Source organism: Schistocerca serialis, chromosome 6, assembly GCF_023864345.2.
Source record: "Schistocerca serialis cubense isolate TAMUIC-IGC-003099 chromosome 6, iqSchSeri2.2, whole genome shotgun sequence".
Taxonomy (NCBI): domain Eukaryota; kingdom Metazoa; phylum Arthropoda; class Insecta; order Orthoptera; family Acrididae; genus Schistocerca; species Schistocerca serialis.
Window position 1 is genome coordinate 413184322 of NC_064643.1, and position 17526 is coordinate 413201847.

General features: G+C 38.0%; 1 protein-coding gene across 1 annotated transcript in view; it reads left to right on the forward strand.

Annotated features, from left to right (window-relative positions):
• LOC126484896 (dynein axonemal heavy chain 10) overlaps positions 1-17526 on the forward strand; it is a 1141797-nt gene that overhangs the window by 48843 nt on the left and 1075428 nt on the right. The window contains exons 9-12 of the mRNA XM_050108495.1: positions 650-760; positions 1902-2059; positions 3763-3888; positions 4583-4819. Of these exons, the coding sequence (XP_049964452.1) occupies positions 650-760; positions 1902-2059; positions 3763-3888; positions 4583-4819 (632 nt within the window). The remainder of the gene's footprint in view (positions 1-649; positions 761-1901; positions 2060-3762; positions 3889-4582; positions 4820-17526) is intronic.

Sequence of the window (17526 nt, forward strand, 5' to 3'; positions counted from 1 at the left end):
ATTTGTCTTACCTCTCCACAGATACCCCTCCATTCTGGTTGCACCTATGATACAGCTATGTATATCACTGTGGCACGCAAGCCTCCCTACCTATGGCAAGGTCCATAGTTCATGGATATATATTTGTACATACTGGTTTAGTAATTGCATCGATATGAAGACCTCATGGAATTGTTATTGTTGGCACAAATGTAACTACACTACCTGATGGTGGCTCAATTACAAGCTGGGGAGCAGAACCCCAGAAGAGGGAACAAATCTCAATGTGTGACTTAACTTAGGGGGGAGAAAAGAGTCCAAACTCTGCATAGGGAACAAGCATGAAGGAAAACCCAACACACAACCACCGAGAATGACTGACAATCGAGCACATGGCACAGAGACCTGTGCAAGGCTAAGGCTTGGTCACAGGGTTGAAATCATTGTTAGAATGATTTGAATTGCCCAGTCAGGCCTATTGCTGCCAGTAGGTAAAGACCTGTGTCAGTGGCACTGCCCATGTCACACTTCACACATACCCTCCATGACAGTGTTCTGTAGTATTCTGCTCCATACCCATACCAGTACCTCTGCATCAATTTTGATGTTCACTGGATGGGGCACTAAATCTGGACTATATGATGTTTGTATAGCCATTGGCATTCTCTAGATTGTGTAACAAGCAACAGCAGAATTGGAGAAAGCCCAAGATTCCCTGGCAGTGGATCAACTGCCAGTGCAACTTGCTCTGCTGGGAGGATGACAAACTGTGGAGGTTGGGGTAATGATTAGTCTGCTGACATTGGCAGGAGTGTGAGGGATATGCTACTGGTGAGGAGGGAAAGAAGGGCACATGTTCAAACTCCATAGGCTCCGCAGTGGGAGGCACAATAGCTAGTCCCACTGGTGCCCTATTCCACAGTTGAAAGTTGGATGCAGGAGGGTTTGGTGGGGGCAGCAATATAGAAGCATGCTGCTGTCATTGGGAGCCTCCACTGGGACAACACTGCAAAGTTACTGCAATCACTGCCACATCTTGAGGACATGCGTCCCTTGACATGACCTACCAGATGAAAATAAATAATAAATGCACAAATAGTCATGGTGTTCTCTAAAAAATCTTGTTATACTATTTTATCATTTGTGAGTATCACTCGTTGGAGAGGTGAGTCTAAGGTTACACATCACCTTTCCAGAATGATATGTAACAATACATCTTCCCCCACTTAGAGGGACAATCTCATGACAGATTCATTCACTGTACTTTAACACATACATTAATTCCTGAAATTAAGCATTTTCCCAATCTTCTGAGTTATTATTAGTTCACAGTTAAACAGTATTATGTTATAACAACTCTTTCCCAATCAACAACTGTCATCCAACCTCTTCATTGGAAAACATCTGTAAATAAACAAATAAATAAAATAAAATAAGTGTTCATTGACTGTCACGCAACTGTCATTGGCACCACTAGCTGCTGCATAGTTGATGGGCACCAGTTGAATACTACCATCAATCTTAACAGTCGCTGACCACCATCATTACACTCATGGGCTTAATACTCTTCAACATATACTGAGGCGGTTGAATTGAAAATTTTTTCAATTGAAAAATGTAAACTTTCACAGGCTATTATGCCATGGTCAAATGGATTTCACATTAATGTAAAATTCCTGGGACCATGGCATAATAGCATGAAATATTTTTTAGTACTAACTTTAATTGTCATTTATCTGCTATACATCCCTTTTTGAATGGTTGACTTCAAGTGCATTTACTTAGCTATATGTTTCCTCTTGATGCTCTGTTATTGGCTTTGTTATTGACTTGGTTGTTTTGGACAACCACACTGTCCTTCTAAAGTAATTTCATTCTTTTGGCTGTTATTATTATTGTTCCACATTCTAGTTTTCTTCCAGCAATAATCAATCTAAGTCCTGGCACCAGGGTGCCAGAATGTAATGTTCCCTTGGTTATTCTCAAACTTTTGGTATATCTCAATGCCTACTCGCCTTTAATTATCAATTGTGGACTTCTTCACAGAATTATGCGGAATTTGCTGAAAGACAAAGATTTGGTATAATATTCATTTTTGTAAATAAATGTGACTCTTATTACAATCAAACAATGGAAAATCCAGGATGGAATGTAACAATATTATGAAAAGGAAAGTTGCTACTCACCATATGGCGGAGATTCTGATTCACAGATAGACACAACAAAAAAGACTCTTTCAAATAAAGTTTTTAGCCTTCGTCAAAAATGGATGACAGACAGACACACATACACACACACACACACACACACACACACACACACACACACACACACACACACACAACTGCAGTCTCAGGCAATGTAAACCACACTGTGAGCAGCATGATGGAAATGGTGACTGGGTGGTGGTATGGAGAAGGCTGGGGCAGGGAGGGGGGAGGATAGTAGGGTAGGGGTGGCGGACAGTGAAGTGAAGTGCTGCAGGTTAGATGGAGGGCAAGGGCAGAGGTGGGGAGAGCAGGTGGGGGGGTTAGCGGAAAAGGAGAGTCCCACTGAGGAGCATTCCCCTCATAACTCAGTACCATCCAGGACTGGAGCAACTGAATTACATTCTCTGCCAGGGTTTTGACTACCCCTTGTCATGCCCTGATATGAAAAATGTCCTGCCATCTGTCCTTCCCAGTCCTCCCACAGTGGTATTCCACCGTCCACCAAAACTAGGCAATTTATTCGTCCATCCCTACACAACCCTTGCTCCCAACCCCTTACCTCATGGCTCATACCCCTGTAATAGACCTACTAGATACAAGACCTGTCCCATACATCCTCCCACCACCACCACCACCTACTCCACAAACATCACCTATTCCATCAAAGGCACAGCTACCTATGAAACCAGCCTTCTGATGTACAAGCTAAGCTGCAACCACTGTGCTCCATTTTGTGTGGAAATGACAACCAACAAGCTGTTGCTGTCTGTCTGCATGAGTGGCCACCAACAAACTGTGGCCAAGAAACAAGTGGACCACCCTGTTGCTGAGCATGCTGCCAAACATGACACCTTTTATTTCAGTGACTGCTTCACAACCTGTGCCATATGGATCCTTCCTGTCAACTCCAGCTTTTCTGAATTGCGCAAGTGGGAACTTTCCCTGCAGTACATCCTATGTTCCCATAACCCTCGTGGCCTCAACCTTAGTTAGTCACTGTCCTCACCCATCTAGCCCTTTCCCTGTTCCCATTCCAGCTCTACATAGGCCTCATTCCACCATCACACCTAGTCTTTTTACTTCTCTCCTTTTCCACTAACACCCTCCCCAACTCTCCAGTGCCCTCTGTCTAACCTGCAGCTCCCCACATCCGCCACCCCTACCCCACTATCCCTCTCCTCACCCCTCCTGTCCCAGGTTCCTCCTTACCCCACCTAGTCGCCTCTCCCTCAGGCACTGGTGTTGCTGCTCGCAGTGTGGTTTCAGTTACCTGAGACTGCAGTTGCATTTGTGTGTGTGTGTGTGTGTGTGTGTGTGTGTGTGTGTGTGTGTGTGTGTGAGAGAGAGAGAGAGAGAGAGAGTGTGTGTGTGTGTGTGTGTGTGTGTGTGTGTGTGTGGGGTCCGTCATCTATTTTTGACGAAGGCCCTACTGGCGAAAAGCTTTATTTGTTACAGTCTTTTTGTTGTGCCTATCTGTGACTCAGCATCTCTGCTATATGGCGAGTAGCAACTAACCTTTTCATAATATTATGACTCTTATAAGATATACCTGTAAATGTGCAATTCAGTACAGGGCAGGGATCTTCTAATTATAAATACAGACTTGAGAGCATTACTAGAACCTTATGATTCAAAATCAGGATTAGGAATGAATATACGATACAATTTTCATATGACTTCCAAAGTTAATCCCATGATTGTTTGGCTTTGGCTTTTTTTTCCTGGACCAGTGCACTATTTTATCTTAGGCCACCATTATGTGTAGAAATGCTCACACAGGTACTTCCTCTCGCAAAATTACTGCAGTCACTGTCATGTCGTGAAGACCTGCATCCCTTGATACGACTCACCACATGAAAATAAATAATAAAATCACACAGTAGTCATGATTTGCTATAAAATAATTTGTTATACCATTTTATTTTTCATAGGTGTCATTTATTGGAAAGACATATGAAGGTTTATACATCACTCTTCTGGAGTGATACATAACAGCACAACATTTCCTACCATTGAAATTTTATTTGAGGCTGTTTATAATAAGTCCAGAACGTTTTCTCATTTTTTACACTTAAGCAATTCAAATTGACCTAGAGGTACTCCTAAAGAAGAAATTAATTATCAATAGTAAAAGTATTGGGGGTTGGTTGGTTTGGGGGATTAAAGAGACCAGACTGCTATGGTCATCGGTCAGTATTGCAAGGGCTTTTGCATGTTAATAAATTTGCGAACTTTCATGAATTTGTTATTTTATTTCTTCTATTTGAATATTGGTATTGTTTTATGAAACTAAAACTAATTCTTAGGGAAAATGAAAAGCAGTATTGTTAATTGAAAGAGACTATGTACTTCATCTTAATAAAATTGATTGTTTTGTGTGTGTTTTATTTTAGTATCCTCATGAGGATGAAATAGAAGCACATCAGCTGCAGAAGGAATGGGAAGAACTGTATTTGGCATCAATTAGACGTACATACAATCTGGAGTCAACGAAAGCACGTTTTGCTACAATGTCACAGAAGCAGATTGATGACTTTGCTCACCGGTGTGAGGCATTTGCATGTCGATTTCAAGCAGAAGGTCCTGGTTCTGTAGAAAGAGATCTTGATCGTGGTTTAGAACTTGTTGATGTAAGTTGTTTAGTTCTAAACTATACTTGTTGTTAATTTTCGTATCTCTCTCTGCCTCTTTTTATTTCTCGCACCTCTGGCCCTTGTTGTGCAAACAGACTACAGTCACATTCAAATTATTTGCCTGAAACTGATTTTACTATTCACATATTTCTTCTATCCATAATTTTTTTTATCAAAAACGTATTATCCTTGTACATAATACTTCTTATACTTGTGTTTCTGATAATATATTGAGACAAGAAGGCTGTCTTCACAAATTCCCCAGGTTATCCGTGGTCATTTTAGTTCAGCACATTGTTCCTATCTTAATCTCAGCTAATATACCAGTGAAAATCATTTAATTTGCATAAAATTATATTTATATAATTTTATATGAAATATTTAGACTTTTGCCTAGTACTGTTGTCATCAGCACACATTGTCTGAAAAAGTTTCGAAAAATTGTGCATTATAAACTGTAAATTCGTGTAGCAGGCACCTACTGTAAGCATGGTTGGCATAAATAATTGAGACACCTAGAGAATTACCCAGCACCAATCCACTGCCTTAAAATTCTGATGTTTCCCTTATTAAATCTAAAATAATTATGGACATGATAATTTACTCCCACCTTGGCATTTCACATTCATATCTGTCACATCAGTTTCTAAAAGATAACTCGTTAGACAAATACCAGAGGACCTCATAGCTTCTAAAAGATTGGTGAAATATAATGGGCAAGCAGTTGCATGCTGTAAATATGCCTGGGATACTGAATAAATTTTAAATGCTTTCACATGACATGCTCTATATTATAGAAAGTGACAGTTCACTACCATCATTCTGTGTGACCATCTTAGTTGTTTCATTGTGGACAGCATCAACAGTCTTCAGATTTCAGCAACCAAGCTGTTGTGTGTATCATACAGCCATAAATGAGCCGAGACTTGCAAATACTCTGACATTGGAGCAGATACATTCTGTATCTTCCCATGTCCTCATGCCTTGTGCTTACAAACTTTAAACTATTGAGAGCTTGAAGGAACCAAGCTCTCAGAATTGGGCAAGTATGGCAGTCAGGTAAGTTTATTATCAAAAACTTTACCAATTCCTTCAAATTTAAAATAATATTTTAAGAACAGAAAGATTAAAAAATGACTTGAACTGTTAAAAGAACACATTTTTCAGTGAAAATTTTAAAACCAGTGTTTTCCACCCAATCATTCAGCCTCTTGATTGTTAGATGCAGGTGATGTTTGGTTCCAAGGAAACTTGGAGGACAAGCAGAAAATTAAAAAATTATTCACTAATGCAGAGCACTGAACAGCAGTCCTTAGTATGGGTGCTATACTATTTATTGCAATTAAAAGCCGGCCGCGGTGGTCTAGCGGTTCTAGGCGCGCAGTCTGGAACCGCGCGGCTGCTACGGTCGCAGGTTCGAATCCTGCCTCTGGCATGGATGTGTGAGATGTCCTTAGGTTAGTTAGGTTTAAGTAGTTCTAAGTTCTAGGGGACTGATGACCACAGATGTTAAGTCCCATAGTGCTCAGAGCCATTTGAACCATTTTGAACCATTTGCAATTAAAAATAAACACTGAAGTGCCAAAGAACACTGGTATAGGCGTGCATATTCAAATATAGAGATATGTAAACAAGTGGAATACAGTGCTGTGGTCGGTAACACCTATGTAAGACAACAAGTGTCTCGCGCAGTTTTTAGATCAGTTACTGCTGCTGCAATGACAAGTTATCAAGATTTAAGTGAGTTTGAACGTGGTGTTATAGTTGCCACATGAGCAATGGGACACAGCATCTCTGAAGCAGCGACGAAGTGGGGATTTTGCCGTATGACCATTTCATGAGCGTACCATGAATATCAGGAATCTGGTAAAACATCAAATCTCTGACATTGCTGTAGCTGTAAAGAGATACTGCAAGAACAGGACCAATGAAAACTGGAGAGAATTGTTCAACGTAACATTCAACCCTTCCGAACATTGATTTCATTGCTGGGCCATCAACAAGTGTCAGTGTGTGAACCATTCAGTGAAACATCATCACTATGGGCTTTCGGAGCTGAAGGCCCACTCGTGTACCCTTGATAACTGCACGATACAAAACTTTATGCTGTGTGTGGGCCCGTCTACTTCAATATTGGACTGTTGACGAATATAAACATGTTGCCTGGTTGAATGAGTCACTTTTTCAAATTGCATCAAGTGGATGGACTGGTACAGGTATGCAGACAATCTCTTGAATCCATGGACCTTGCATGTCAGCAGGGGACTGTTCAAGCTGGTGGAGATTCTGTAATGGTGTGGGGCGTTTGCAGTTGGAATCATATTGGACCCCTGATACATCTAGATATAACTCTGACAGGTGACACCACAAGCCTTCTGTCTGTTCACCTGCATCCATTCGTGTCCCTTGTGCATACCGACAGACTTGGGAAATTCCAGCAGGACAATGTGACATCCTACACACCCATAATTGCTACAGAGTGGCTCTGGAACACTCTTCCAAGTTTAAACACTTCTGCCGAGCACCAAACTCCACAGACATGTACATTATTGACCATACCTGGAATGCCTTGCAACGTGATGTTCAGATGAGATCTCCATCCCCTTGTACTCTTACGGATTTATGGACAGTGCCGCAGGATTCGTGATGTCATTTCACTTCGGCACTATTTCAGATATTAGTCAAGTCCATGCCATGTTGTGTTGCGGCACTTGTGTGTGCTCATGGGGGTCCTACATTATATTAGGCAGATTTACCAATTTCTTGGGCTCTTCAGTGTAAGAACATGGGAACTGCAGAATACTTAAGGACTACTTCAGAGAATGACACAACTATGATCCACGTAAAGAAGAATTTCCTTTTGATAATGTAATCCAAATACAATCAGACTCAAAGCCAACAATGTGAAAGGAAATCATAAACCAACTTAAAAATAACAAAGCATCAGGAGAAGACAATATAATTGCTGAGTTGTGCAAACACTCTAGTGACAACATTATTCTATGTCTAACAGAAATCATTAATGAAATTTGGACAACAAACAGCTTACCATCAGACTTGACATTGGCATTACTACATCCACTACATGAAAAAGGAAAGAAAACTTACCATAACAATTATAGAGAGATCTCCCTCGTACCAGTGTCATATAGGATAATGTCCCTGGTACTTTTAAAGAGAGCTGAAGGAATTCTCAACCCACAACTAGTGAATAGGAAGGTGGAAATGGATTAATAATTGCTTGAATAGTTGCAAAATTGATTTGGAAAGAATAGTCGAAAATTTTTTGAAGGAATTTATTAATCTGTGCACAGTCTTGGTTGAACCAATATCAACAGACCTACAATATCATTACATTCATACTGTTGCTTCCAGTAGTGTGCAGTACCAAATAATCACTGCAACCATTGAAATTATTGATCTGTCACATGTAGCACAATATTTTTAGTATAAGTAAACCAAGTTTAATAGGTGCCTATCAAGTCTGAATCATTGCCTTCACATTAATTCCATTGTGTTTAGTCTTGAGTGTAGTAATGCTGATCCAGGAACTCTCCTCCATACACTGCATGAATTATTCTTGCCTGCACCGAACCTCTTGATGCAGGATCTCGGTGGTGAGTGAAATGATGAACAGATAGGATTTGAACTCCTAATTGTGTGGATAAATACTCCTTTTCTTAATAGCTTTTTATAATACTTTTAATGAACACTTAACATACACATTTTTAACAATGCTGACATGATGAATCCAAACATACATCTGTACTCTACCACTTCCCAAAACAAAAGTGTGAAGATACATGAGTTAATAAATTGAAGAGCATATTTCTTACTTTGTTTCATACAGATGTTTAGTGATGTATCAAAACATTATCCTTGCTACAAAACAACTTGTTAATTACCTTTGACAGGGTCTATAACTCATTCAATTTACACATAGCTTATATATAAGAAAAGAAAAGAATGAAAAATTAATATGATTCAATGCACTAGGAGAATATCAAAAAGGATTTAGGAAGGGAAGGGTTTGACAGAGCAAATACTAAATCTAAAGAACACAATAGAAATGAGGAAAATCAGAAACTTGAAATATGTGGTAAGGCACTTTAATCATTTGATAAAAATACACTAATCAGCATTTTAAAGGAAATTGGGGTCAAAAATAAAACATCAATAATATTTAAATGAATTGTAACAAACATGACACCAAGAATAAAATGTATGGAGGAACTGTCAAAACCTTTTGAAATAAAATGAGGAGTATGATGTGATGGTTTATCACACCTATTTTTTAACTGCACCTGCGAGAAGGTAGTGAGAGAAAGAAGAAAATCCATCAATATTAAGGTTGTTCAACTAGGAAGAAACAGAAATAAAATCACCATAGATTGTCCAGTTTTTGCAGATGACATGACATTAATTAATGACTCACTACATAGTTCCAAAGAACAAATCACAGAACTACAGAAACAAGCAGATAAAAATATCATTTGAAAAAACACATTTCATAACAAATATTAATGATGCCCTTCCAAGTTTTAAAATTCATAACAACACAGTATCTAAAACAAACTGTTTTAAATAACGAGAACAGATAGCAAGTAACACAAAAGAAAAGATGGCTTTAGAAAACAGAGTGCATAAAATGGAAAGGTCAATCCAAATGACAAAAAATATATATAACAAAAAGCTTTATCCTGGTGCACAAAACTAAGACACTATTAAACAGTGGTAAGGCATTACTAACTGTATGCAGGAGAAATACATAAATTAACAAGATTTTGAGATCTTGAAAAACTAGGAAAAGTTGAAAGAAGAATTCCAAGGAAAATACTGGGACCTAGATGAAATAGTAGAATTAAATATAAATTAAGATCAAACGAGAGCTTTATTTGAAAATGGAAAAGCTAACTGATACAATGAGAAAAAAAAGACTACAGTTTTATGGCCACATATACCAAATGGATAACAACGGACTGACCAGTCAGATCTTCAACTTACTGAACAGCTACAAATCCAAACACACATGTTTCATTGGAACTGACAGAGATATGAAAAACACAGGAATTAGAATACTAGACATGATGGATAACAGAATACTTTTTAGAGAAGCAACACAAAAGGCATTATTTCAGGAAAGAAATAGGTCTGCAAAAGGAAGAAAGTGGACCCAGGAAGAAAAGGAGCGACACTGTCAGAGGATGAAAATGAAACACAAAGAAGAAAAACCAAAGTTGATTTATTGTACCTTCCAAAAGGGTTATTTCAATAAATAAATATGAGTTAAATCACTGTTTAATTAAACAATAATAACATAAACTTTCATTGTATCGCTCTGTCTCTGCGTGCAAGTGTTACCCCTCAGTAATGACCCAATCACAGCATTAAACAGCACAGTTGCATCAGATGCCAGCCACATGCTTATTCAGTCATTAATTATCTCATATACAATTGCCTCATTGTGGGATTGTGCTCTTAGCTAAGAATCTGGGGTATCTTTTTTGCATAGATAATAATTTTTTTCTCAGTTTGCTCGCTGCTTAAATTACGGCTGCTATGCTTGTACATACAAAAGCACAACTTTATCATTGTGTTAGCTGAAGGAATAATGAAGGATTACGTATGAGCTCACAATTGTAAAACGACAATGGAATGATATAATACAATGTTATTTGTGGTTGGCATACTTTAGACATAGGTGCACCTGCTCCAGGATTAAAGGAAGAGAACCCACTAGGTTTTAATAGAGTGAACCCCACTGAGAAATCATATACAAAGCACTGACTGCGTCTGCCCATCATCTGGAGTTGTCATGCAGTCCTGTTTGTCATTGTTGGTTGTCATCTGAATCATCTTATAGCTCTTAAATGCTATGTGTTGATTGCTGACTGCGCTACCTATGTGTATCGTATAGAAACTGCTGACTGGGAATTGCAGGCTGCTAATCAATGTTAAATTGGACGAGTGTACCTGCTGCTTTCTATGGCATTGCTCTTTTTAACAGATCTTGCAGATTGAGTTTGCATCCGATAAACTTATAATGCACACTAATCTTCTATATTTGTTTTTGGCAAGCAACCTCTGATTTACTTTTGCTGAAGGCCAATTTAAATTAATTTAAATTTATTCAATGTATGGAAAATCATCTTTCTACATGCTGCATTGTTAGGTAATACTTAATGGCCTATTTTTCATGCTGTTGATTTTCTTGGCAATGTATTCTTTAATAATGTTGTCCAGAGAAATTCACTTTCATTTTTTCTGTAATTCATTATCAATATTTAAAAAAAATTCCCCAGTTGACATATACAGTACTTAATACAATTTTGATATATTATAAAAAAATTATATCATTTCCATTTAACATCAGCTCTTTCGTGGTGTGGAAAAAAAAGGGGCATGTTCCACATCCACAAGGATCTCCTCAGCACGGATCTATGTTACGAAAAACTAATCTAATCTAATCTAATCTAACATTATATCTAAAAACAAAGATGATGAGACTTACCAAACAAAAGCGCTGGCAGGTCGATAGACACACAAACAAACACAAACATACACACAAAATACAAGCTTTCGCAACAAACGGTTGCTTCATCAGGAAAGAGGGAAGGAGAGGGAAAGACGAAAATGTCTGCTTGTGTCTGTGTATGTGTGGATGGATATGTGTGTGTGTGCGAGTGTATACCTGTCCTTTTTTTCCCCCTAAGGTAAGTCTTTCCGCTCCCGGGATTGGAATGACTCCTTACCCTCTCCCTTAAAACCCACATCCTTTTGTCTTTCCCTCTCCTTCCCTCTTTCCTGATGAAGCAACTGTTTGTTGCGAAAGCTTGAATTTTGCATGTATGTTTGTGTTTGTTTGTGTGTCTATCGACCTGTCAGCGCTTTTGTTTGGTAAGTCTCATCATCTTTGTTTTTAGATATATTTTTCCCATGTGGAATGTTTCCCTCTATTATATTCTAATCTAACATTATGTACATTATCTGATAAATGTGTCTGGATACCCCCATGTAATGCAGAATTGAGCACTTAATGTCACGAGAGGCAGGCCTGCCAGGATAAAAGGAGGCAGGGTGTATTGTGTTGTCAGTAGAGGAGCAGTAACATGAGAATGGGTGAGACAGGAGAGCCCAGTGACTTCAGATGTGGACTAATCATTGGATGTCACCTGAGTAATAGATCAATCAGGGACATGTAAAACTACTTAAAGCTACCCAAGTTGACTGTTCATGATGTGACTGTGAAATGGAAATGTGAAGGAACAACTACAGTTAAACCAAGACCAAGTAGACATCATGTACTCTTGGACAGGAAACAGTGAGTCTTGTGGAGTTTTGGTGTAAAAAATTGCATGAAATGAATGGAAGGGTCACTCATGAGTTCCAAAGCACTACCAGCCGTCCAGCATACACAGTGACTGTGCGTAGATAGTTAAAAAGAATGGATGGGGTACAATGCTCGAGCAGCTCCTTGTAAGTCACACATTTCTGCATTCAGTGCTAAGTGACACTTGAGGTGGCATGAAGATCAATGTCACTGGACAGAGGATGACTCAAACCAAATGATTCGGAGTGGTGACTGATGCAATATCCTGTGGCATCCGATGGAAGGGTTTTAGTTTAGCAAATATGTGGAGAATGTTACCTGATTTTGTGTAGTGCCAACTGTGAACTCTGAAGGGGGTGGCATTATGGTAGGCAATGTGTTTTGTGGTTAGGGTGTGGCCCTCTTATTGCACTTAAGAAAACATTACAGACAGAAGGATGTGAACACATTTTACATCATTGTGTACTGCCTACAGCAGAGGAACAGTGCTGAAATGATGATTGTTTATTCTGCACGACACCCCCTGTTATAAAGTAGATTCTGTAAGACAATGGTTTGTGGAACATGGCTTTCCTGAAATGAACTGGCCTGCTCAGTCCTGAGTTGAACCTATTGGAAAACTCTTGGGGTAAGTTAGAACACTTGACTTCGTAAAAGATCCTAGCTCCCAATATCACTACATTTTCTGATTTTGGCTCTCAAGGAATCATGGACAGCCATGACTCCACTGACATTCTAACACCTCATTGAAAGTGTCCCAAACAGAGTTCTAGGCATCATAAACGTTAAGGATGGTCACATCTCATATTAATATCAACTAATAGTTCTCCAGATACTTTTGATCAAATAGTGTAGGCTTAATTCACACTACCATATAGTTTTCTTTAAATCACTATACAGCAGCACCCACATTCATGATGATGAAGCCTACAATCATTAATTCATATCCACACATTTCAAGTAAAAGTCATGAAATATTCTTCCATTTGAGCAAAAAACTCATAAATATTCTTCTGTAAATTAGTTCTCTTTCAAATGTTTAATTCTTCTCAGGTAATCTTCATGTAAAAATTATTCACTCCAAATTCATATTTCATTCGTGGCTGCCACATGAGAGGTTTCTGGGTGGTGAAACCATGAAAAATTGCTTTAGGTTTCCTTCTTTATAAACATTGCTGAGTAATTGCTGAGTAATTCTTCTCCAATCTCTGTTCTTGAAATGACTTGCACTGTTATGTATAATGATTCACATTTATCAAGTGTAAATTTCATTCAGACCAAAATGATCTGCAGATATTTTACTATAGCATTCACAAGTCCATTGTTGAATAATATCTTCACTGATGACTCTTGAAGTTGCCCACTCTGATGCTCACCTTATGCACTCAATGCAGTGCTGAAACACCATGTCATACTTGCCATGATGTAAAGGCATCTGCTGGTGAACTCTTAAGTGCCTCGTGCTGCCCAAGCCTGAAACAAAAATACAACACAACAACTTTTTGTACTAACACATAATATCATATGTACTCTTAAAACTATGTGCCTGCTTATTATTTAAAATGTTACCTTTAACACCATGTTGATTACTAACATGTTCGCTATTTATGTACAATGAAGGTACAGATAACTTCACACCTGAATTTAATTCCTCAAAATTTCTTGTAATCTCACAGTAATTAAAGCTGTTATGGAGGTTACAGATAGTCATTTTATTCATACCATTCCAACTGTTCTGATTTCATAGGACATCTATTAAGACATTAGGGAGTGTTTCATAGGTTTGGAGGGGGGGAAACAAAAGAGGGAGAGAGAGAGAGAAATCTGTAACTGGCAGGTATTCAATATTCTGAAAAGAAAGAGCGGGAAAGGGGCAATGGGAGAAGACAGTTCATGTAACAGACATTTTTAATTGTTGATAAGATGCAAACAGTTCAGAAGAAAAACAAAACTGTATACTGAAGTAGCAATGCAGAAAACATTTGGTGAAATAAAAATTTCCCTTCCATCTGCATTATGGACAAGGAAAATTATCAAGGCGGTAATTGGTGGCAGTACAATAAAGGATCCATAATTTCTTTAGCTCTTCTGTAATTCACCATTAATTCATAGTTTTTCCCTCTACTTATTACGTTTTGGTTTGTATCACACCATCATGGACCACTGTGAAAGAATGGATTTTTGTAAAGTCTGGCTGTGTTAACTTCAAGGAACTAACCGTTCATATGTTGCATTTGCCCAAATTCTTCAATATAAAATTACAGTTACAAACCAAAAAATGCAGGCATAGATTTATGTAATAAATTTCGCAACTTACAGGAGTTTGATTTTCATGAAATTTATTTCCCTTATGACCTGCAGCAACAAGTTGAATGAACTTCCAAGGGTGACTGTTTATCCCATGCAAGAACATAAATAACCAGGCAGTATCACAGCTGAGTCACCACTTACTCAAAAGCCTTGAAAAATTCGAAGTCCAACTTACTTCAGATTCAAGTTAAAGTTCTCAGATCACATGTCTTAATCCACTCTCTAGATCAACAATAAAATTTCAGAGACCAGAATCATCCACTGCTGAAAAAATGCTCTTAAGTCCAAGGCAAATATTTACTGATAACCTGTGTGAAAATGTTCCAAATCCACAACTTGGATTTTCGAATAACCTTAATACTTCCACAAAGTGACTGTCTCACCACCCATCCAACTCACACCTTACTTGTTAATACTGCCACACTTTTTGTTTTCTGTGATGAACCACCAAGGTTCATTACAATGATGTAGCTCTGATCATAGGCACCTTTTCAAGCCCACTTGCACTGAGCTGACATGACTTGGCAAGAAACAAAAGTCACACACTGAGCTTTCTGCAGTTGATGATTGTCTGAACACCAGGTACCGATTGAATCGAATCCCATCCCCTCTGCCATTCAGACTCGACGTTATCCACACAAAATTTTTTGACAAGGGCTGACACAAAAAATCATATTCTAGGGCTTGCAAGGAAATCATGTTAAATACAGATTTTTCATTTCTGTTATAGCATCTTGTTCCACACAAATACAAAAAGGCCCAAGTCATTATGACTTAACTACACTAAGACAAGTTTCTTCCATCAAAATGAAGTTACGCTTTGGTATACTCAACACTCAGAATTGACAACTCAGTTGACTACTGTCAATGAAAACCATTAGCAAACAAACTAGCCATCTTCTGAATAAAAATCCAAATTTTCATTGCTGTTACTTAACATCTTAATTTAAACTTATTACCACAGTATTCAAAAAAATATACTAATTCACAGCAACATATTAATCAAACCAAAATATTAACCTGTACAGAAATACAACCCTTGAAACATTATAACAGTGACTTAAAAGCACTATTAAGTTACTCTGCTCTTCATTAGCTGCTCAAAATTTGGCCACCAGCTAGACTCACACACACCAATAATTATTTGGTGTTTCTCCAAAACAAAATATCTATACAAGCATGAGTGCAACAGTACATCCCAATTATCAAAACGAAACAAAAACTCGAAACACAATTCTGTCTTACATCTCAATTAATATCCGCCTTTTTAAGTTATAATCAGCTACTCATTAATTGCTAAGATATACTATAGCTATTGCCACTTATAGTACCTTGATTCTTGCCTTCTCTGCCATCTGTTGCTCACTTTAACTCATTCACAGAATTTAAACACAACTGCACCTATTTACTCTGAGTCAGCCCATCCAAAATCCTTACACGTAACAGCAAAATGATAGTAGCCCCACAATCAAACACAAATGCATTCCCACATCAAAATTACTCCCCCCCCCCAAAAAAAAAAAAAAAAAAAAAAGAGAGAGAGAGAGAGAGAGAGAGAGAGAGAGAGAAATTTAAACTAAAAACAGGATGAAAACAACAGAATTGCCCCCCCCCCCCCCCCCCCAAAAAAAAAGTTATAACATATATTAGCAAAGTAGGTGTTTTCTTTACACTGGCTGTGTATACAGGTATAGTCGGTACATTACTTGGTCCCAGTGGCTTCTTTGACTTGGGATACTTTACGTCGTATGCATTTGAATAAGTACTGCTTGATACAATAAATGTTCTATGGTTATCATTAATTTTACAATCTTAAAGCTGTGAATCAATTTTTCCATGTTTTCTTAATGTTCGTCTCTGCTGTTATTGTTTTATTTAATTTCCTGACATCAAAACTAAGCATTGACTGCATTACTCTCTTCCATAACTTTCAATTATTCCCCAATCTAACATATGCTGTAATTCTGTTGTGATACCCCCCCCCCCTTTATGTCATTGCAATGGGACATGTTGTAATCTTAATTGGTTCATGTGGTCACTTCCCTGGCCTTTCTGAAAATACATCTCTGTTTCTACTTAATAGGTGATATAAGTCTGCCCTTTCATTGTCATTGATACCCTTGGTATCATTCACCTTCATCCTTATCTCTTCCTCAATCTCAACCTCATTCATTATACATTAAGCCATATGCATGCTTGCCACTAAGTCATCATCATTTATTGCAATTTTGAATTTCCCTCCATTCATTCCTCCAACATTCGATTCCAACACCTGATCTTTACAGTTAAAATATGTCCCATGCTTATTCAAAACTCAATGCCTGCCACAATATTTCAGCTTAAGTTTTGATTCATTAGGAATGCATGACTAAACAATTCACCCCCAATGTTTATATCTAATACAGCCTCCTTCCTCACTGTTTTGCTATAATTCCAAATAACATTTTTAATTCTCACCCCTGTAGCTGGAAATTCAACTGTCTTATCAGTCCTAATATGATTACAAAAATCTTCTGCTGTTCCACTAATGGAATTGCCATTGTCTCGCAGAGCAGTGTCACATACTTTCCCCACTTTAACATTAATTATTGGCTGCAACTTTTCATTGTATTCATGCTTTAATTCTGTCTCAGCTAAAATGTTCTCCTCTGTTTCATGCATACAATGTTTCACCTGGATACACACCTGACCCCCACTATGTGGTTCTGTCTCATCATCCCTTGCAGGTACTAACTCAAACACATTTTGAAATTAAATATTTCCTACACTCAACCTCCATAGTTTCCTGACAAAAGTCATTGTTTCAATCTCCCATATTTTTGAGCCCACTTTCTGAATATATTTTGAAAAACCTATTCAATCATTGACCTTGTACTTAATTTCATCTTTCTCCATCCGCTCTCTATTTAATCCATCCTCACTCATATCTATAGACTGTTTATCATAAATCAAGAAATCCTGGATTTCATCATTGTCATCTCCTTTTCCACTACCTGAACTATTATTTACTGTATTATTATTGCACCCCATCCTTTCTTTTTCCATCGTAAACACACACCCTCTC